At 37.3% G+C, this 23,698-nt stretch overlaps 1 protein-coding gene across 2 annotated transcripts; it reads right to left on the bottom strand.

The window, feature by feature from the left end:
- Nucleotides 1–5,906: 5,906 nt before the first annotated feature.
- Nucleotides 5,907–23,330, bottom strand: LOC132168188 (frataxin, mitochondrial). 2 transcript variants are annotated; one of them, XM_059579307.2, is made up of 7 exons: nt 22,932–23,330; nt 16,611–16,849; nt 16,197–16,269; nt 15,801–15,848; nt 15,616–15,710; nt 10,437–10,522; nt 5,907–6,202 (listed from the first exon to the last, which is right to left on the bottom strand). In XM_059579307.2, the coding sequence occupies exons 2-7, from the start codon at nt 16,823–16,825 to the stop codon at nt 6,168–6,170; spliced, it is 552 nt and encodes a 183-aa protein (XP_059435290.2). In that variant the 5' UTR covers nt 16,826–16,849; nt 22,932–23,330; the 3' UTR covers nt 5,907–6,167. The 2 variants fall into 2 exon arrangements, with proteins under 2 accessions (XP_059435290.2, XP_059435289.2); XM_059579306.2 differs by lacking the exon at nt 5,907–6,202 and having other exon boundaries at nt 9,710–10,522.
- Nucleotides 23,331–23,698: the final 368 nt, after the last annotated feature.

Here is a 23,698-nt window from a genome sequence, read left to right as displayed (position 1 = left end):
AGTATCATCGACATCTTTCCCTACATGATGGCATCAGTGTCTTCTAAATATCTTGGCCTGCCTCTTTTCTTTGGTAAACCTAAAGCAACTGCTTTTCAGGATATTTTGGAGAAGGTTTCAAGCAAAATCGAGGGTTGGCGAGCCAAAACTCTGTCCCAAGCTAGCAGCACAGTTCTTATTAAATCGATAGCGTCTACAATTCTTTCTTATGCTATGAGCACTTTTTTGCTCCCAATCTCTCTAAGCTCTTCTCTTGATAGAAATTCAAGAATTTTTTGTGGGGATTCCCAAAAGATAAATCCAAAAATCTCTCTCTAAAACCATGGAATTCTATATGCCTCTCGCGAGAATTAGGAGGTCTAGGTTTTCCTTGGATGCATGACTTTAATCTGGCTCTCATTGCCAAACTGGGTTGGAAATTATTATCTAATTTTGATTGTCTCTGGCTCAAACAGTTTCAGAACAAATACATCAAATATAGGAATTTCCTCTCCTCTCCCAATCCTTCTTCGGCTTCCAGGCTCTGAAAATGTATTCAGAAAATTAAACCTTTTATTCTAGCGGAATCTTGTCTAAAAGTCGCAAGAACCTCCTCTTCTCCAATCTGGTCCTCCAACTAGATCCCCACCATTCCCTCTGTCGAGCCTACGCCAAAATTCCCCAACAATCGGAATCTTCCCTCTCTCCAAATTAGGGATTTAATCAACCCTCTCATCCCCGAATGGAAGACTCCCTCTATCCATGCTTGTTTGATGCATCCTCAGCACAAGAGATTTTTAAAATTCGCATCTCTACGGATCTTGAGCCTAATTACATCTGGACTCCATCTACTTCTGGGCATTTCTTTACTTCCTTAGCCTACCATTTCATTAACTCTTATTCTTCCAATTTTTCCTTCCCTGCTTTTCCCAATCACTTTTGGAAATCTCTATGGAAGTTAAATCTCAATGATAGGCTTAAGCTTTTTTTGTGGAAGATTGCTTGGAATATCCTTCCAACCAAGGAGCGATTAGGACAACCGTTTCCTTCCATTTCTAAACTTTCTTGTCCTCTTTGTAAAGTGGGAGATGACTCTATGCATCACTTGTTCTTCAACTGTGTCTTTGCTAGAGTTGCTTGGCATAATTCCTTCTAGCCTCTGGATTCCGCAGCTTTTAATTTCTCTTCTATGGTGGATTGGATTAATATTATTATCTCTCCAGGTAGTTCTCTTGGTATCCCTCTAGTGGATAACCACAAGTTCTAAATCTTTGCCTATGTGGCATGTAATATTTTATGGTTCTACAGAAATAAAGCATTTCATGATGGACTCTCCTTCGATGCCTGCAGTGTATCTGTTCATATTAATAAAATCACTCTCGAGCATTTTCAGGCTTGGAAATCAAAGTCTCAAGCCCCAGTGGAAAAATGGATCGCTCCTCCCACACAATTGGTTCAAGATAAATTTTGATACTGCCATCGGGATTCTTTTTCTGCGCAGGCGGTAGTCTGTCGTGATCCTAATGGACAGATTATACGCATGATCTCCCAAATAAGTCCTCCATGCCCTCCAAATGTGGGGGAAGCTTTAGCAGCTCTTCTTAGGATTTCTTTAGTGTCTTATTTTCATATTGATCGCTTTATCTTGGAAGGTGATTCTGAGGTGGTGATTTTAGCCTTTAAACATCCAGAAATTTCCGAAGACTGGCAAATCTCCACCATCATTTCTGATATCTTAGATGCTATTCCTATTGCTTCTTCTTGGGAAGGTAAGAATGTTAATAGAAGTGTAAACTTCTGTGCCCATTATAGGGCATGTCGGGCAACAGCCAGATACTACTCTGGCAGCATTCCTTGATAGTGGAAAAAGATCCCTCTTATCTTCTTTTGTTTGTTTCTCGTAGTTTGTCTTCTTTCAATGTACTAATAAAAAATAATAATAATAAGAAACGTAAAATATCTCTTAATGAACTACCTATTTCGATGAGCCATATCCAAATGAGTAATGATACAGGTTACGCGGCGTGCGTAAACAGTAACGCACGCCGCTGACGTGGCATGTGCCACGTCGTTTGCCCCAAATTAAAAAAAAAAAAAAAAAAAAAAAAAACCTTGAAAGCACGCGTGAGTGAGTTTAGGGTTTCATTTTCATTTTCCCTCTCCTCCTCACTCTGCACACGCCGCTCTCTCTCTCTCCTCCCGACCTTCCGCCTCACCGCTCTCTCTCTCTCTCCCCGACCTTCCCCCTCTGCCCACCACTATCTACTTCCGGCAACGAGCGCCACCCGCACACCACCATCGGCAACGCCCACCCACGGAATCAGCTCAGTTCCAATCCGGGACGACGCCCACCAAACTCCAGCCGCGGACCGCCACCGAAAACGCTCACCATCCAAGATCCTACCGGCCGAACGCCACCCACGGCACCAGCTCAGAGGCTTGTTTTGTCAAGATCCGTTTTTTGCAGCTGATTTGGTGAGTGGAATTTTGAAATGGGATTTTTGTGGGTTGTGTTTGGGCACGGCACCAGATCATTGCTGGGTTATTTGTAGGTTGTGGGTTCTCTATGGCTTCACTGTTTTAGTGATGAATTGTTTCTCTGCTTTTCTCTGCAACCAACACCCACAATCTTTGGGTTTTCAATTTTTTGTGTGTTTTTAGCACAAATCTCTGTTTTAGTAATGAACTCTACTCTCTTGCCTGCTATGCACACCTTGTGTTCGGCAAAATGCCTAACCGACATTTTTGAGATATGAACTTCAATTCATGTTTTAAAATGCTCTTGCTAAATACCTATGGTGTTTAGGATGTGTTTTTGAGAATTTTTAGCATTAGTATCTTTGGTTATAACATGCTCAATTTTAGTGTTTGATGAGTTGCCTAAATGAGTGGTACAGGGGACTCAGCCGCATTTGTTATTCTAGTTAATTTTTGGAGGGTTTTTCTTCTTGTTGCTTTTGGGTCTTGTGTTATATTTTTTGCATATGTAGATTGTCATTTGTAATTAAGCTATTTGTTTGGCTTTTTATTTTATTTTTTAAATTTTGTTCGTCGGTTTTGTGTTATGTTCTTCTCTAAAGCTCAAATACAGGTTAAACACTGGGCAATTGGACAAATTCTTATGTCCAATGATGAGTCTCTTGCAGTTCTTTGACCATTTATTAAAATATGTTAAACATGATTACCAAAACCTGCGTTTTTTCTCTTTTCCTTTTTCATTTTCAAACTAACCCCTCTCCCTCCATCTCTCACTCTCTCCCAGACACCCATGCTCGCACACGCAATGAATGAGTCATTTACTATTTAACAATCACATACATGGCTCCCTAAAGTGGAAGAATATGATATTAAGTTTTATACTCACTTATAATGGATTCGTAGTAGGAATAAAAATCCTAGTCATTCCAAAAGGTTAAAATCCAAAGAGATATCTTGAAAAATAGACGCTTATTGACAAATATCTGCTAAACCATATATCGCTTGAAGGTTCTTGTTTGTTCTTCGGTTTTTCTAGGGATGGTGTTTTGGATTTATTACGTTTTAGTTATCTGGTTTTCTTAAATTGGGGGTTGATGTAGGTGGTTGTTATTGGCTTTGGCTGTTTTTATTGTTTGGTTGCATCATTTTTTTTTTTTTTTTTTTTTTTTTTAAAGCTTGTTAAGCCATGATTCAAGTGCATATGTAAAATAAAAAGTAGTGGAACAATGGATTCGGTGAATGAAAAGAGAATGAGATTTTTTATTTTGGGGGCTTTGTTTAATTGGTTTGGTGTTAATTTTCAGTATTTGATATATTTAAAGCGTAAATCAACATGTACTTGGGTTCTTGTATTCTGATTTTTTATTTATTCATAATCTATGTTTGTGACAGAAAGCATGGTGGTGATGTTTTACTTATTTTGATTTTCCTTGCTGACCCCTCTAATCAAATTTATTTTTAGTTTCGACATTATGCGGAATCAGTTTGTTTGCGTCCTATAGGAGAGCTACAAAAGAATCTAGACTATTTTGAACTCATTGTTTATTGGGTGGCTCAAAATTTTGAGAAAAGGGGTCAAGAATTATATGCATGTCATTCGAGATTTTCAAAAGTCAAGTTTAATTAGCCTACATGGTTGTGTTAGGCTGAGTTCACTGGAACACCATACTTCTTTTTCATGTAAAATGCTGAAAATTCTTAACTTTACATCCTAATTCAAATGGATTTTCATGAAATATGAACAAATAGAAAGTAAAATGCTTGAGAATGTCAAAAATTGAGCCTAACTTTATACTTTTCTCAGGAGCCAAAAGGCTCTATTGGGTTTTCAATGAAGGCTTTTTATAAAATGCATAGTTAATATGCTGAGAATTAAATGGAAGCATTGGCACTTTGGTTGATTTTGCATGTGATATTTTAGGCATTTGTTTGCATTTCTCAATATGATGATGAATGTCTCTGTGATGTTTATTAGAAATAAGCTTTTTTTTTTGGAGCCTAGATAAAATGTTTCTAGTGGGTACCATACGACTGAATTGGGGCCAAATCCCGACTTAAGTGGTGTTTAGACGCAATATTTCTAGGTTTGTTTTTGCAGACCTTATTTTTGCAGAATCTATGCATGTTTGTAATGCTTATGTATTTTTTGCATAATGGTACTGGAGATGAACTGAGATTCTAGTATTGTCTTGGTTGGTGTTTTTTAATTAGATTGTACATATGAATAGATTATGTCTGTATTATCAAATAGCAAAGATTACATTTGTGTGGGCATTGATCTTTAATTGTTTGATGTGTATGATCAGGAAGCATCATTCAAGAACTTGGTTGTTTTAGTTTAAATTTTCCATTTTTCGTAGTGGGTATGGTTTATTTTGGTGGGTTCTCACCCAATTTCATGTGATTCTTGATCTGGGTTTTGAGAATTATTGCTTGATCCGGGTGTTTAGGTGGTAAATGCTACCAGTTTTGGTGAAACAGGGCGGGTGGAAATTTCCTACAATCGGAATGTTTGCTTTTCCAGAGGGATGTTGAAGTTTGCATTTGGAATTTATTAAATGGAACTAGTAGTAGTGTCTGAAATTAGGTGGAAATTTCACTTGAGAATTTTTTGTTGTTAATGTTTGTCATTGGTGTTTTTGTTTTTGTATTCCATATGTTTGATGAAATTTTCATGAGATTTTTTGTTGTTGATGTTTGTGTTATTGCTGCTACACCCACAATCTTTGGGTTTAATTATGCTTATTTAAAGGTTTTTTCTAACATGTTTGTATAGTTTTTCTTTTTTCTGACCATGTTGCTAACATTTCCCACTTTTGTTTTTTGGTTGTTATACTGTGCTCTAGAAAATTTAAACAAATTGGTCCAGTCCACCGACTCAAATGTAAGGCTGCTGTCAAAGAAGGTTGGAGAGCTTGAGAAAATAGTGACTCCGCCATAGCATCAGCCAAGGCCATCCATGTCTATTTAAAACAAATTGTTCACACGATTGTCTGTTGTCCAATGGGAATGTACTGTAACCTCTTATGGGCGAAACTTCAAACTAGATTGTGCATAGAAATATAGAGGCCTTGCGTGTAAGTTTGCCTTGTGTAATTTAGGAAATATTTGGGAATGTACTGCCTTTTTTGTAATTTTGCGACCTTGTTGAATAGAATGAAAATGTTTTGTTTTTGTCTAGCACTTGATGTGCATGAAAATATGCAAGGAAATCGCAATTGATGATATTTACTCTTTGTCTACCAATTTTGTTGGGTTGTGATACAATTTTGCACTACATGCCAGGTTGGATTGTTCCTCTTCATTTGGTTAAGAGGTTGACATGCTGCGTTGTGATACAATTTTTATTAGACACCATAACTCACCAAATGTAATATGTATTTTTCATACCAAATGTAATATGTTCATAATGAAGCAATTTACATGGTTTGTCAAAAAAAAAAAAAAAAAAACCAGCAACCCAATATGTTGCAGCGTTACAAATGTCATCTCACTTTGGCATCTCAATTACAAGAAAAAGAGAAAAAGGCAACATTACCAACAATTTAATGAAGCACTACATTACCAACAATTTACATGGTTTGGCAATTACAAGAACAAAAAAAACCAGCAACTCAACATGTTGCAAAGTTACAAATGTCATCTCACTTTGGTATCTCAATTTAATGAAGCACTGCATCTCACTTTGGTTCATTTCAAGAAGATCAACTTCAATCCAGCTCCTCTCCAACCTTCTTTGTCAAGTCTTCAATCAAAAAATTATACAAACATGTTAGAAAAAACATTTAAATAAGCATAATTAAACCCAAAGATTGTGGGTGTAGCAGCAATAACACAAACATCAACAAAAAAAAATCTAATGGAAATTTCATCAAACATGAAATACAAAAACAAAAACACCAATGACAAACATCAACAACAAAAATTCTCAAGTGAAATTTCCACCTATAAATTTCAGACACTAATACTAGTTCCATTCAATAAATTTCAAATGCAAACTTCAACATCCCTCTGGAAAAGCAAATATTCCGAATGTAGGAAATTTCCACCCGTCCTGTTTCACCAAAACTGGTAGCATTTACCACCTAAACACCCAGATCAAGAATCACATGAAATTGGGTCAGAACCCACCAAAATAAACCATACCCACTAGGAAAAATGGAAAATTTAAACTAAAACAATCAAGTTCTCCACGACAGCTGACAACCAAGTTCTTGAATAATGCTTCCTGATCATACACATCAAACAATTAAAGATCAATGCCCACACAAATGTAATCTTTGCTATTTGATAATGCAAACATAATCTATTCATGTGTACAATCTAATTAAAAAACACCAACTAAGACAATACTAGAATCTCAGTTCATCTCCAGTACCATTATGCAAAAAATACATAAGCATTACAAACATGCACAGATTCTGCAAAAACAAACCTAGAAATATTGCGTCTAAACACCACATAAGTCGGAATTTGGCCCCAATTCAGTCGTATGGTACCCACTAGAAACATTTTCATCTAGGCTCCGAAAAAAAAAATGCTTATTTCTAAAAAGCATCACAGAGACACTCATCATCTTATTGAGAGGGTTTTTCTTCTTGTTGGTTGCCAATGCTTATGAATAAAAAAAAAATCAGAATACAAGAACCCAAGTACATGTTGATTTACGCTTTAAATATATCAAATACTGAAAATTAACACCAAACCAATTAAACAAAGCCCCCAAAATAAAAAATCTCATTCTCTTTTCATTCACCAAATCCATTGTTCCACTACTTTTTATTTTACATAAGCACTTGAATCATGGCTTAAAAAGCTTAAAAAAAAAAAAAAAAAAAAAAAAAACAGCCAAAACCAATAACCACCTACATCAACCCCCAATTTAAGAAAACCAGATAACTAAAACGTAATAAATCCAAAACACCATCCCTAGAAAAACCGAAGAACAAACAAGAACCTTCAAGCGTTATATGGTTCAGCAGATATTTGTCAATAAGCGTCTATTTTTCAAGATATCTCTTTGGATTTTAACCTTTTGGCATGACTAAGATTTTTATTCCTACTACGAATCCATTATAAGTGAGTATAAAACCTAATATCATATTCTTCCACTTTAGGGAGCCATGTATGTGATTGTTAAATAGTAAATGACTCATTCATTGCGTGTGCGAGCATGGGTGTCTGGGAGAGAGTGAGAGATGGAGGGAGAGGGGTTAGTTTGAAAATGAAAAAGGAAAAGAGAAAAAACGCAGGTTTTGGTTATCATGTTTAACATATTTTAATAAATGGTCAAAGAACTGCAAGAGACTCATCATTGGACATAAAAATTTGTCCAATTGCCCAGTGTTTAACCTGTATTTGAGCTTTAGAGAAGAACATAACACAAAACCTACGAACAACATTTAAAAAATAAAATAAAAAGCCAAACAAATAGCTTAATTACAAATGACAATCTACATATGCAAAAAATATAACACAAGACCTAAAAGCAACAAGAAGAAAAACCCTCCAAAAATTAACCAGAATAACAAATGCGGCTGAGTCCCCTGCACCACTCATTTAGGCAACTTATCAAACACTAAAATTGAGCATGTTATAACCAAAGATACTAATGCTAAAAATTCTCAAAAACACATCCTAAACACCATAGGTATTTAGCAAGAGCATTTTAAAACATGAATTGAAGTTCATATCTCAAAAATGTCGGTTAGGCATTTTGCCGAACACAAGCTGTGCATAGCAGGCAAGAGAGTAGAGTTCATTACTAAAACAGAGATTTGAGCTAAAAACACACAAAAAATCGAAAACCCAAAGATTGTGGGTGTTGGGTGTAGAGAAACAATTCATCACTAAAACAGTGAACCCATAGAGAACCCACAACCCACAAATAACCCAGCAATGATCTGGTGCCGTGCCCAAACACAACCCACAAAAATCCCATTTCAAAATTCCGCTCACCAAATCAGCTGCAAAAAACGGATCTTGACAAAACAAGCCTCTGAGCTGGTGCCGTGGGTGGCGTTCGGCCAGTCGGATCTTGGATGGTGAACGTTTTCGGTGGCGGTCCGTGGCTGGAGTTTGGTGGGCGTCGTGTTCGGTGGGCATCGTCCCGGATTGGAACTGAGCTGATTCCGTGGGTGGGCGTTGCCGATGGTGGTGCGCGGGTGGCGCTCGTTGCCGGAAGTAGATAGTGGTGGGCGGAGGCGGAAGGTTGGGGAGAGAGAGAGAGAGAGCGGCGTGTGAAGAGTGAGGAGGAGAGGGAAAATGAAAATGAAACCCCAAACTCACTCACGCGTGCTTTCAAGGTTTTTTTTTTTTTTTTTTTAATTTGGGGCAAACGACATGGCACATGCCAGGTCAGCGGCGTGCGTTATTGTTCACGCACACTGCGTAACCTGTATCATTACTGCAAACGACGTGGCACATGCCACGTCAGCGGCGTGCGTGAACAATAAGGCACGTCGCTGACGTGGCATGTGCCACGTCGTTTGCCCCAAATTTAAAATAAAAATAAAAATAAAAATAAAAAATAAAAAAAACCTTGAAAGCACGCGTGAGTGAGTTTGGGGTTTCATTTTCATTTTCCCTCTCCTCCTCACTCTTCACCTTGAAAAATTTTGCAGAGTGTGAGCTTACCACAATTTGGGGCAGCAACTGATGGAGTGACCGAAGGGGATTGGCCACAACTGGGGGTAGCAGCAGGTGGACACGTGGCCGTATCTGTCGAGCTGCGGCTTGCAAAACGAACAGCGTCGGTGGCCTTCCAGGCGTTTGAAGATGGCGGACTGAGCAGCATTTTGGGTTTCAGAAAAATTAGGGTTTGGGGGGGAAGAGTTGAAGAGCTGCCTCTCGTGGGGGAATGGGTTCCGGCTGGAGCTGATGGAAGGAAGTGGAGGTGGTCGTCGGCAGCGGTAATGGTGGGGAGAGGAGAGGAGAGGACACACGGTGCCTGTGGGGGGATAAAATGGGTTGGGGAAGAAAAAGGGAGAAAGGAAATGGGTCGGGCGGTGGCAGTGACGGTGGGGGAGAGGAGATCACAGCGCCGGTTTCGGTGGCATCACGGCGCCGGTGCCGGTGGAGAGAGAATTTGGGCAGAGGAAAAAACGGGTTTGAGGGGAAATTTTTTGGGGTGGGGGGTCTGGGACGAACGTGTTTAGTCTTTTAGATTTTGAATTTTTTTTTTTTTTTTTTTTTTTTGGTAATGGGGGCAAACGACGTGGCACATGCCACGTCACCGGCGTGCGTTACTGTTTACGCACGCCGGTGTAACTTGTATCACTACTCTAAGCGAATCAATGGCCATGATCTTCCCAGCTTTCAAAATAAATACTTATTTCTAAAGGATAAAGGAAATCCCTTTTTCTTTTTTTGACGGGTTGAAGAGATAAAATACAAAATAATTAGAAGAACTGGATTCGACTAATGTGAACGCGTGATTTGTGGCCAAAACTCAAAAGCAAATTATTTACCTTTTTTTAACTCTTCTATTATATATATATATATATATATATATATATGAGAGAAAGAGAGAACTTCGCGTCCACAGCTTTGATCGTGTGGGGTAAAGAAGGAGCGTATCTAGTCGTTTTTACGCAAAGATTGGCGTAGAATGAATCGTCCTTCTGTCGTCGGGAATGGGAACATTGGGAGCTTCGTGGAGGGTAGTTTCCACTTTCCAGCACCCTCGCAATCTTTTTTATTTATTTCTATTTTAAAAGACACACGTAACATTGTTTACGTGGGATGGAGGTACATTGCTGACATATGGCAAATGGGAACTATTACTATGTTCTTTCGTTCACATGTCGCGTTTTAATTGGTCCACCTTGGATATATTAACAATTGGTAGGCTATTCATAATGGACTTTTTTAACGAAATTGCTAAAAACGTATCAGAACTGAAACAAAACTTCCCATCAAGGCTTTTGCTGTAGTCTAAGAAAGACTGATGGGTTCACCACACAGTTGCTCCAGCTCACCTTCTAACATATTCAGTAAATCTGCTTTGCTCCGCCTATAGACCCAGGTTTGAGCGTCCCGATCCCAATCAAACCTCGCCGGACCACTGCACGAAAAACATGTCTTTCAGATGGCAGAAGAGAATTTCAGAAAAACAGAGGAAAGGAATTTCGTTAAAAAAGTCCATTATGAATAGCCTAATAGTGCAAATAACATAGACAAAGATTGTAGACACCACACATATAACATAAAATGCTGGGTCCAGTCCCATATTCACGTTTCATTGGTAAATTTTCTGCATTAAAAGACATGGCCTATAAATGATGAAGCATGCCCCTTTGATAGATAAAGAGCAATTGGTTTTAAACAAGTGATGTCTTTCACATCCAACTCTAGAAATGAATCATAATTTTCAATCAGTTCCTGACAGATAAGAAACGAATTCATAAAATATTGGGAGGTATATTGGATAGTATTGAAAGCAGAATCTCTTTCTATAGGAAATTCACAAAAGCTTTTTTTTTGTACAACAAGAAATAATTAAGTAATTAAACATTGGAATAATCTGACTCTACCTGTCTCTAAAAATAGTCTATTTGATAAAACTTAAGTCTTAGGGAGCGATTTGATAAAAAGTGATCTTAGAGACGTTTGGAGCATTTTTCCCTAATATTAATTAAATTTGTTATGCTATTATGGTATGTACAATTACTTCAAGTAAGGAACGCACACCTAAGCCCCCTTCTTTTGTTGGAAGACAAACGAGGTTGCAAGGCAGCCACTTAAATAAGAAGATTTTGTTGATTAATTTCTAGATCGAATAAATGTTCTAAGTGTTCTATATTTTCTTGATAAGGCCATTAACCCACGGGAATTGTTCATGATATTTCAAAGAGGGCAGAACCCCCAAAAAGCTTCTAAAGAGAATGAAAGAAAAGATAGCACCCCATTAGATGGTATCACAAGAACATCAGATGCCAAATTTGTTCTGAATTATATACAGGACCACAAAAGCACGCACAGGATTGAAGATAAGACATCCTGTGTCTCTTTTTAGTATGAGAGAAGGATGCAGGGTTACCCATATCTGGATGCCTTCTAGGATTGAGTACAAAAATGCTGGTGTGTATGTTTGTGTAATCAGATCATCCTCAGCAGACTTGAGTGAGAGTGAGAGAGAGAGGGGGGGGGGGGGAGGGGGGGGGGGGTGTTGGCGGGCTCTGTTTTAGTATTTTGGGAGCATAAGAGAGTTTGTAAGGGAGAAGAGATCGGAGTTGCAGAATTTGTCAAGCTGGATTCTCTTTGCTGAGATGATTTATATTTTAGCAAGTATGATCTTCATCAAGCTTCTAAAGAGAACGAAAGAAAAGTTAGCACCCCATTAGATGGTATCACAAGAACATCAGATGCCAAATTTGTTCTGAATTATATACAGGACCACAAAAGCACGCACAGGATTGAAGATAAGACATCCTGTGTCTCTTTTTAGTATGAGAGAAGGATGCAGGGTTACCCATATCTGCATGCCTTCTAGGATTGAGTACAAAAATGCTGGTGTGTATGTTTGTGTAATCAGATCATCCTCAGCAGACTTAAGTGAGAGTGAGAGAGACAGAGAGAGAGAGGGAGGGGGGGGGGGGGGGGGGGGGGGGGGTGGTTGGTGGGCTCAGTTTTAGTATTTTGGGAGCATAAGAGAGTTTGTAAGGGAGAAGAGATCGGAGTTGCAGAATTTGTCAAGCTGGATTCTCTTTGCTGAGATGATTTATATTTTAGCAAGTATGATCTCATCTCATCAGCCATAGAATTAATTAATTACTTACTGAGTTGTGATAGCATTAACTATTTTCGGATTGATCCAAGCTTGAAAGTGCGACAAATGTTGGGGGGTAAGGTATGAAGTCTGAACACATGCTGTAAAATGTAGAGCTAAATTATAATGCGTAACATGTTACATCGTAATTCTAAAACCTGGAGGTCTGTAAAAGTTTCAGTGAAGCTTAATTTTTTAATGTACCATTGATTTAGTAATGCTTTGAATGATCATGGGCTATACTTTCTTAGACATAATCTATGCAAGACCTATTCACATCCTCCATTTGATCACAACTAGAGATTTGGTGGCAAGCCCGGATCTTGAATTGTTAACATTCGTGTGTTCATCTGTAAGCAGAACATGCCAAATATATGGAATCACATTTACATCTTAGAGCTACAATCTTTAGGCATCAAAGATGTGTCCAGATAATGTAAGCCCTCCTGCCCCTCTTCCATGCATGCACATGAGGTTTGGTGAGGAGTCTCTTCCTTGATGCATGAGGAATGCATGTTCCTATCCAATGGGATTCCCATACGGGAAAGTACATTCCAAGCTAATAACTTAAAGGTTTGTGCACATACAACAAATGTGGAAGCCCCAGTCTTAGGAGGATAAGGTAGATTCAGAATACAAACCAATCCAGTTGCCTAGGGAGGAATACCAAAACAGATTTTTTTCCCCTATAACTTTCCTCCACAAAGATGAGTCTAATTCTAAAAGCCTCCACTCCATTAGGAGTATGCTCATGGATGTCGAGTTCCAACCTAGTTGGCTTTTCTTTCGAAAGTGATTATAATAGGAAAAGAAGTTAAAATATGAGGAGAGAGAGAAGATGACAAGTCATTTTATGACTTGATTTTGATACCATAGATCCTGCCCAGTTAAAAAATGCAAAAGGTTCAAAACTTCTAAGCTGCATTTTTTAAAGATGACAAACAATACATGACCATATAAGCAAACTATTTTTTAAAGATGACAGAAACAATACATGACCATATAAACAAACTATTTTTTAAAGATGACAGAAACAATACATGGCCATATAAACAAACTATGTACTGCTACTTTATAGTTCATCTATAAATGACGCACACCTCATTAATTCAAGGTCTGCCAGGAGATACAGGCTCACAGAAATTTGCACTAGTCCTAGGCCCCACAAGAGTAATTGAGTGATAAAGATGGCCTCACTATAATGCAGAACAAATTTCAACCACCACCCAGATTGTTTAGCTAATTTATACCGACAGAAACAATACATGACCATATAAACAAACTATTTTTTTTGATAAGTAAACAAACTATGTACTGTTACTTTATTGTTCATCCATCAATGATGCACACCTCATCAATTTCAAGGTCTGCCAGGAGATAAAGGCTCAAAGAAATTTGCACTAGTCCTAGGCCACAAAAGAGTAATTGAGTGATAAAGGTGGCCACTATCATTCAAAACAAATTTCAACCACCACCCAGATTGTTTAACTAATTTATTAAAAATTCCCAGCTCTAAAGTAACAATAAGGAATGATCAAATCATGGGTGCAAATAAGACCTATCAAACAAGAGGATACCAAGTCTCTAGAAACTTAGGGTTTTCTAATCAAACAATAAATATTCAACTTGATGCTTGGTGAAACCACAAAATTCTATTAATTTGCAGAATAAGTTTATGGCAATAAATCAGTAGAAACATACATTTAAGTACCAAAAACACCCACACATTAGTTTTGTCAGTAATCTAGCATTAACTAATCAAAAAGGGGTTAAATACCTTTAACCTCCCTCAACTACCACTCATTTACACATTGCCCCCACAAACTACCACCTCTCACAGTTAACTGCCTTAAACTACCAACCACGGGCGAAAAACCCCCTTCGTTAGTCAAGATCGTTAAAAGTGACGGAATATCAATCACGTGCTACACAAGTGCGTTTTTTAGTTGTGAAATGATGAAAATATCTAGAGTTTAGAAACAAAATTTACTTAATATCCTTAAAATTAAGAAATTCAAAAAAAAATAATAATAATTAAAAAAAAAAAAAAAAACTCAAATTAAAAATTCCAAAAAAAAAAAAAAGGGTGGCCGAACCACCCCGAAACACACTTGGAGGTGGCCCGTGTGATCGAGGGTGCCAATATACCCCCAAGTACCTAGGGTGGTTCGACGACCACCCCTATTCTCTCTCTCTTTATTATTTTTTTTAGTTTCAGTTTTTTATTCTTGTATTTTTTTACTTGAGGGTACTTTGGTCATTTTCTGACTAAAAAACATGTGTTATGCACGTGACCAAGATGCCATCGGATTTAATGAGTTGGCCTAATGGAAAGGGTTTTTGGCCAACGATTGGTAGTTTAAGGTGGAAGAGTTTGACAAGTGGTAGTTTGTAGTGTTGAGATAAAATAATTCTAGGAACCCGAATGAAGCAGAAAATAGTATAATAGAAAATAACAGTCATACAAAACATCAAGATTTAAGTGGTTCGGCTTAACAAACCTACATCCATTGGTGGAGACGACCCAAGGAAATTCACTATCAAAAAAATAGAGTACAAAGAAAACCACTCAAACCTAAAAGCCTCAATATACCCAAATCCCACTATCACACAAAAAGAGAAAATATTCTCTAAATTCTCTTAGTGCCGTAAGACACACCAAGCTTGTGAGAATACAAAAAATGAGAACATTCTCAAGCCTCTCTCTTTCTCTCTCTTCTCACGAAGTCACTGCTGCTTTCTTATTGAATGGCCAAATGACTATAACTCATATATACTAATGGTAGTCGATCAAAATGCTTCATGGTGAAGGAAAGAAAATACTTCTGCTAGGTGAGAAAAAGAGAACAAATAAGTAATACAAGGCTGGGGCCCACCACAAGACTTGTGAAATCAAGTCATTACACGACTTGTGCGGATGTGTAAATAAGTAGTAGTTGAGAGGGGGGGGGGGGGGGGTTTAAAGGTAATTAACCTTTAAAAAAACCCCGATCTTAGCGAATTTCAATAGATCCCAATCATTTTTAACAGCATGTCAAAAAAGTGATAAATCGATTTGTAGTGCATTAAGTAGATTTATAGTACAGTAAAAGCAATTTGTGGATAATTCTCAATGAAGATCATATCAATTTCCTTCAAAAGATTTAAGCTGAATCTTTTCAAACAATCATTAAAGTCTAGTTTTTGGTAGATTGATAGGCATTATGTAATTTGAGCATGTCCACTCTATATTTGCTGCTGCTTCAGCTAAAATCTAGGATATGGTGACATTATGTAATTCAACATACACAGCTTCAAGGATATAAGTATACCAGGTTAGAATAATGCTCATAAGGATTACAAAACACAACAGATATATATAGTTCAGAAAAATGATGTATAGCTCATACCTCACTGGGGAAGATAGCCAAATTTGTCTATTTGGTGTTTGTTTGTTCAACACATAGGTACCCAGATCCCCGAGTTTCAAGGTTAACACCTCATTCTGCCACATGCACACCCGATAAATGTTACAACAATTGCAATGCCTTAAAAAATTAAGCCAATTCTAAAAAAGAATTAGTCACAGTCTCACCCCATAGTCTACGTCAAAGCCATCTATTTCAACATTATCACCATATTCCTGCGCACCAAAGACAATCAAAACCACATTGCTTGTGAGTGCTTATTGTCATAAAAGAACACAAAAACATAAGATAATGTAAGATAACTAACATAAAAGAAAACTTTTACGCACTCTACAATATCCATGAGGAACAATTCGCATTTGACAATCAGAGAAACTATACAAATCTAGATCACAGCATCTATAAACCAACATACAACCAGTAAATCCATTTCAAACATCAAGGCCTGATATAGTTCTAAGCCTCTATTCTAAAACGGGTATGTGGAAAACCAGGTTAAAACACTTAAATTAAGCAAAAATAGCAAGATTTTTCAAACAAGCCAAGCCAATGGCAACAAATACCTCGAGTTTCGCTAGGAGGTGATGTATTGTGGAATTGCTTAGCCTGTGAAACTCATCCTCCTGCAGTACAGAACTGTTTTCACATTAGTCATTAGCAAACCCATTGTTGTCCATTTCCATTAAACCAATTTCTTAAAACTAAAGAAAAATGCTAAACCACTCACTCAAATCTAACAAGTAAAAAAAAAAAAAAACCAAAATTAAAGATGTAAGCTCTAAAATTTTCATTATTTTTCCGTACATTTTAGGACTTCAGAAAACAACAAGTATTATATCTAAGCTGAATGGGTAAATTATCCATTACTTAACAACAAACAATCAACACAGTACTTAAAAAAAGTCAAACTTTTTACTTTCTATTTGATTTTCCTTAGGTTTCTCGAGAACCCAACAGAGGAACAAAGATTAACGCACCTGTAATCAATGGCGGCGGGGCCTTGAGGGTCGTCTCCAAGATTCAGTGGACGAGAGCAGAAGGTTCTACAAGCAGGAGACCACCGAGTTGTCTCAGACCTCGAAGCTTCTAGAAGCAGAAAACTGAATCTACGGATCGTCGAAGAAGAAGAAGAGGAAGAAGAAGGCTTTAAAAGCCTTGGGAGCCTTCTGAGGAATTGCAACCTGGAAGCCATGGCAGTAGGGAATACGGCTCGTTTCTGTGAGAGAATGAATTTGATCAGTGTGGTGTGGATATCTACATGGGCCAACTCCAATGGTGGGACAATTCTCGGCCCAATAAAATGGGCTTTAGACTGTTCCCTTCTCCTCTTTGAAATGAAACAATGATAATGACACATCTTTTGGATGCATTAGTATTAATGCATTATAATTAGCTACAAACCAAATCCTTTTTCAGTTATGATTTCTGTAAAAACATCTTACATTTATTTATTTGAAACTATTTTATCAAATAGTCAGTTCCTCTATAGTCCTAGTAGAGTTCTCAAAACATCTAGCATTTCTTTCAATCCATATAAACCACATAAGACATAGAGGGATCATTTAATGAAAAGAGAGATCACTTGGAACTATTTTTAATGAAAATTTATTATAGTGAATTTTGAATTGAGAACAAGTATGGGAAATCAATCTCATTTCTGCTGTGGAAGTATGAAATTTCATGCTTTGGTTTTTCCTTTTCTTTCCTTAGTTTTAAGCTGGACTAAAATTGATTGGATGACCCACCCTTGTTAAGACAAATTTTAGATTTGGCAGGAGCAAATACAATTTTGAGCTGCAGATACATGTCTAATGCATGTTGATCATTGTTTTGTTTTATCATCTGGAGATATATTGTTTAGCAGGATTACTGTAAACTATCAGCTTTCCAACTGTTTAATCCACAAGCAATATATTGTCCTTCCTTTGATTTTTTCTGGAAAAAAAAAAAAAACTCTTGGGTCTGAGTTGGAAGACATAATAACTTTAATCCATGAACTTGCTGGTATGTAGGTGTTTTCACTCTAGGAACTTTCTAGCATAGTATGTGAAAAGGATATAGAAACTTGAGTTCTGACCTTGGTGGGTGCTCTACTAAAGTTATGTCCAATTTGAGAATTTCGCGTTGGAAAAAGACAAGTTTAGAGGACCAGATGGGAGAATCTGGTAGTGAGAAGGCTGTTTCCAGAACCAACAGAAAAGATGAAGCAAGAACTACCACTATCAAGAAATGATGGGTTCAAGCACTACCAATCAAGGTAAATTTAGCAATCACTTCTTCTATTATTGGTCTGAGTCAGTTTACTGCTTTCTGGTTTATACTTTGACTGGCGTTGATTTTGATTCTGAGAATCAAATCACTGTGAAGCAGCTTGAGATTACAGTCTACTTGCCGTGGTTAGGCTCAAACAATACATTTCCTTGATGTGCTGAAAAACATTGTTACTTCACTACGCTTTGTTGTTGGCAATGCTTAAAGTTCAAGTCAAAATCGTAAATGAAAATGGTTGGATTTTGGTTTCATGTATGTATACCTACCATACAAAGACAGAACTCTTGCTCATTACCCATATATCTTTTGCATTATATTTTTCGTTCTAGTTACGAGTAATGTGGAGATATTTTTCTGGTTTTATATGATCTAAGAGCAATCATGAGAAGTTCTATCCCTAGCTCAATGCCCCTCCTCCCCTATAAGAATGGGGTGGAGGTGAGGTCATAGATACAAGACCTGTTGGGTGCATAATAACTTATCAATAACTGCAACGTAAAAAAGAAAAAAGTACATCCAATGAAGCTTCACGGAGCAAGATGTTGGGAAACTATGAAATGATATAGTTATAATGAGGATGTTAAGGCGGACAATTTGAGGAGTTATGAAAGATGGTATAAAATATAAAAGAATGATGAAGAGATTAAGATTAGCTTTAATTACATTGTAGAATGATAGTGCACTTATCTAAAGTTGGTATGAGTTAAGGGTTTTTGGAAGGGAAAGATAATTTTGAAGGACGTTGCTTAGACTAAGTTAGAATAATTTTGTCCTGTGATAAAGAAATGGCTCTTGACTAGCAGAAAGGAAATTAGGGTTCATGTTGTTGACGACCATTAAAAGGAACTGTCTTCGAATTGATTTATGGGAACAATGAATGAGAAATTTCTTGGTTACTATTGATATTAGTATTTACATTTGTCAATAGTAGTATTATTTACCCAATCTTGATTGTCCTTTGTAGTGTCACTAGCTTTGAAGGGTTTAGGCTGATTTCTCCAGTTATAGCTTGTGCATGTCATGTGCTGCATTGTTTAGTATATTGGAAAGGTGATTAATGTCTTTCTGAATTTTTTTTCATGAAAGTAATTTGGCTGGTTTTAGCATGATTTCAATATTGACTTATGAAAATAGCTATAAAACTTTCATGACACTACAAATTTAAACCAATTTTGAAAAATCAACCCCTAGACCTCCTTCCAATGACCGATAATAAGATCTTATGTAAAATTTATTCCCATCCCAGTAACTTGCACCACATCAAGTAAATCAAAGTTTTCAATAGATTCAAGTAAGTCTAGCAATAAATATACAATTAATTTGATGCATATACCTCAAAATATCAAAGAATTTTCAACAGATTCAAGTTGCTTTGTCTACTGCAATATCAAACAATTTGGGTAGTAAAATTTTCAAAGTTCTTCTCCATACCTTAAGCTCTACCGAAATTGAGTTCAACTAGATTTTTGTCACTTGCCAATAAAATTAAAAAGAGTTCGACTTTAAATAGAAAAAGATCCTGGAAGGAGCTTTCATATTAGAACTCTAATCCAACTTGTACTAACAGCTTTCGTAGATGTTTCTCCGGAAGAAGCTAAGCAAAAGAGCCCTTATGAAAGTTTTAAAGATGCCAATGGAACAAGTTCGTTCAAGGATGCTCAGGTGGTAAGTATTTGTTGTTGAGCTTTTGAACGAGCTGTGATGTTTAAGTTAATGTCTTAAGGTTTAACTATTTGAGCATTTTTGAAGGTTTCTCAAAATGGAGCTGCTTCTGAGCGCATAGGTGGTTCTGAATGCTCCCAAGCTACCACTAACCCTACCGGTTCTGAGTTGTTCCAATCTACCCGTAACTCCACTGCTTCTGAGGGGTCCCAATCTTCGGGTATGTAGTCAATTGCTTTTATTATTATTATTACTAGATTGCATTGACCATTTGCAGTCCTTCATTACATGGTTTGCTCCCTTGGTTTTATTACTGGCTTTTCTGTTATCTTCTGTTTCTAGTAAGTGTAATATCTTAAATCTATACCAGGACTTGTTTTACTGATATCATGTAGAAGAGTTCTTTAATTCTAGAATTTTTTCTTAGTTCAAGATTCCTATGTGGTCTTGATGGATGGTTGTTGTAGATGGAAGTATTTGGTGTCAGGAGTAGCTTAGCGTTCACCAAGGAATTAATGGAATTTGTTTAGAGTTTAATAGGCAATCTGCTCACAAGTTTTATGTTGTGTAGTGCTAACTTCATTGAAAATATAAATATAATTTCAAATCAATATCTTAATCATCAAAGTTCTTTGAAGCAATATTAATTGAAAAACTTGGTTGGAAATAAAAGCCTATTGCAACTCTGACCCTCCAACATTAGTCATTAATGTATCTTCGAAATTAATGTTTGAATTCATGGTACAAATTTTACACTGCTTTGGCATCTCTTGAAACAATTTAAGTGAATTTCCAGTGTTTTTCTATATTGATTTCATATGATATAACATGTCATTTCTGAATGTTTATTTCCTTATGCATTAACAAAAGAAGGGATTTTGGCAATCCTAATTATCAGATTTTGCGATTTTAAAAATTATTCTTATTTTAAATTATGTTCGTGAACTTTTACAAATCATATATTTGACCAGTGTCGACCACCTCTGCCACATTACATCAAGCACCACCAAACCACTCTACCACTTTCCCCACCTCCACCATTTTTGTTACATCTTATTAGATTTTGAAGTCCTAGTTTCTTAAGAACACAAACTTGAAGATTCTTTGAATGGGTCTCACCAATTATGCATCTTTTCAATAAAACTTTCTGCACAAACAACATATATTTAAATCCAATGGTTTATTACCTTTATTCTTCCACCTCTCTCCTTTACTCACTTGTTCAAGATTTTTTTATTTTTCTAAGCATGTAGTTATCCCAAAAACCCATTGGAATAGTCTTAATTTCTGTCTTTGTTTAATTCTGTAACAAGTCAATCTTAGTTCTATGACCAGTTCTTTGTTAGTCAGGCTTTTCATTCTCTTTCTTCCGCTCATTCACTTTCTTCTTCAGGTTCTTCCACCTGCTTTGATACCACTATGTCAAAACAGCAGCCTTCTAAACATTGTTGATGTTTCAAGCAAAATTATTGAGTTTTAATTTTTTTGGTAGGCTGCATGGGCTTGTGTTTGAAACCAACGAAAATCCTTTCTTCTGATCAAAGCACTAGAATTTTGAGACTCCACCTTGGCCTTTTCTTTTATTGGTAAAATTCAGGGGCGGACTTACTTGTTGCTCGTCCCCCCAAAGTTTTTAAAATTTCCCCCAAAGTATATGGTTTTTTCAAGTTTGTCCCTCTAAAATATTATATTTGTCCCCCCAAATAATATTTTTGTTCCATTTTGCTCTCCTCTAGTCCTCTTGGCTCTTCCAGCAGAGAAACCTACAAAGCTCCTAGTCTTTTTTATGAGGTCATAGACAAGATAGCATAGCAGGCTGCAAGTGCAGTAACAGCTTTTCTTAAGCTGTAGAGAGAAGTACAAAACTTAAAAAAAAAAAAGATTCACAAAAAATCTAACTTTGTAACTAGTTTTCAAAAATTGAAGTTTTTAGATAGGAATATTCTATAAAAAAGTTACAATTTGTCAAAAATGTCTCCATATAGACCATACTCGTTGGCTTCTAACAAGATCTCTAATTTGGTTTGAGATTTTGAAGCAACTTTTACTTGGCTTTGAACTCTATCTAGACTCTAGCGTCATGTCTCTTCTCTGCCGACTGCCATCAAACTCATTACCTAAATGTCTCTTTTCATATAGTCATATTATCATCCTCTCCTCTACTCAGATTATAACAAATGAAAGTTATTTTTCTTTGGATTCAGCCTCTCATTTTATTGCTCATTGCTAAACAACTAAAAAAGTTGAAGCTTTTTTCTCTCTTCTCTGCGACTCTGCCATCGAACCTACAAAGCTCCAGTAAGGAATTCGGCACTCTGTAAGGCTTTATCTGTTTTTTTATTTTTTTATTTTATTTTTGTTTTTTATGTGTGTATATCGTGTAGAGAACCAATAAGGTTCTAGAGAGAGTTATAGATTTCTTTCTTTTTTGTTTTTTTCCTACAAGGGCAAAGGCTATCTGACTATAGCAATTTTTTTTTTTTAAGAAGGTAACCTTTTATATTTTTTCCATAAAATGACTAGAACTGTTGTTACCCACATGATTTGCTTTAGTTTTGTAAGTTGCCCTTGTGTGTTATGATTAATAGATATTCTAAAATAATTTTATAGACATAACTTTTGTATACATTAATGGCTTATGATTTACTATGAAATTAAATTTGAGACTTCTTTGTTTTTATTTTACATAAATACGCACAAACGTACCTATATAGAGAAATTATATATATCTACGTACCTTCCTCCCCCCATACTAAAAGTCCTGGTTCCGCCCCTAGTAAAATTAACATGTACAGAGGTAGCAACAAATTTTATTTTCAGAATTCTATAAACATAAAATGAGCAAGGCTATGAACAGTCAATTCTGCTTTTTTCTTTTTTCTTTTTTTGGTTGAATAAGCAATTTCATTAACAAACAAACCAAGAACACATCAACAACTAATACAAGCCTGATTAACAGACTGAAAACAGCCAAATTCAGAAGGAGGCCAAAAAAACAACAAACAGCAGAAAACCTCTAGCCAACAGCCCAAAACAATTAAACCAAACCCTTACAGAGGGCTAAACAATAGCCTCAAATCAGAAACAAAAACCAACAAAACAGAGGAAAAAGACCCTATCCTCAAACAAGCCACATATAAAATCTACAGCAACACCCTTACAGAGGAAACATATTATCCTCAAAACCATAAACAAACCACAAAAAACCTGCAACATATCATCAACAAAACAGACTTTCAGACAAGGTCCATAAGGAGCAGAGTAAATTCTGCATTTCCAGCACATTCACCTCAACCCACCCATTACAATTACAATTTATGAGGATTAGTGTTCAAAGTGAAAAATTTTGCGGAGTGTGAGCTTACCACAATTTGGGGCAGCAACTGATGGAGGAGTGACCGAAGGGGATTGGCCACGACCGGGGGTAGCAGCAGGTGGACGCGTGGCCGTATCTGTCGAGCTGCGGCTTGCAGAACGAACTGCGTCGGTGGCCTTTCAGGCGTTTGAAGATGGCGAACTGGGGAGCATTTTGGGTTTCAGAAAAATTAGGGTTTGGGGGGAAGAGTTGAAGAGCTGCCTCTCGCGGGGGAATGGGTTCCGGCCGGAGCTGATGGAAGGAAGTGGAGGTGGTCGTCGGCGGCGGTGACGGTGGGGTGGGGAGAGGAGAGGAGAGGACGCACGGTGCCTGTGGGGGGATAAAATGGGTTGGGGAAGAAAAAGGGAGAAAGGAAAGGGGTCGGGTGGTGGCAGTGACGGTGGGGGAGAGGAGAGGAGAGGACGCACGGTGCCTGTGGGGGGATAAAATGGGTTGGGGAAGAAAAAGGGTGAAAGGAAAGGGGTCGGGTGGTGGCAGTGACGGTGGGGGAGAGGAGATCACGGCGCCGGTTTCGGTGGGATCACGGCGCCGGTGCTGGTGGAGAGAGAATTTGGGCGGAGGGAAAAATGGGTTTGGGGGGGAATTTTTTGGGGTGGGGGGTCTGGGACGAACGTGTTTAGTATTTTAGATTTTGAAATTTTTTTTTTTTTTTTTTTTTTTGTAATGGGGTAAACGATGTGGCACACATGCCACGTCACCGGCGTGCGTTAGTGTTTACGCACGCCGGTGTAACTTGTATCACTACTCGAGTGGCTC

This window comes from Corylus avellana, chromosome 2, assembly GCF_965113065.1.
Source record: "Corylus avellana chromosome 2, dhCorAvel1.hap1.2, whole genome shotgun sequence".
In the NCBI taxonomy this organism is placed as follows: Eukaryota; Viridiplantae; Streptophyta; class Magnoliopsida; order Fagales; family Betulaceae; genus Corylus; species Corylus avellana.
This window is presented reverse-complemented; position numbering and strand designations above follow the sequence as displayed.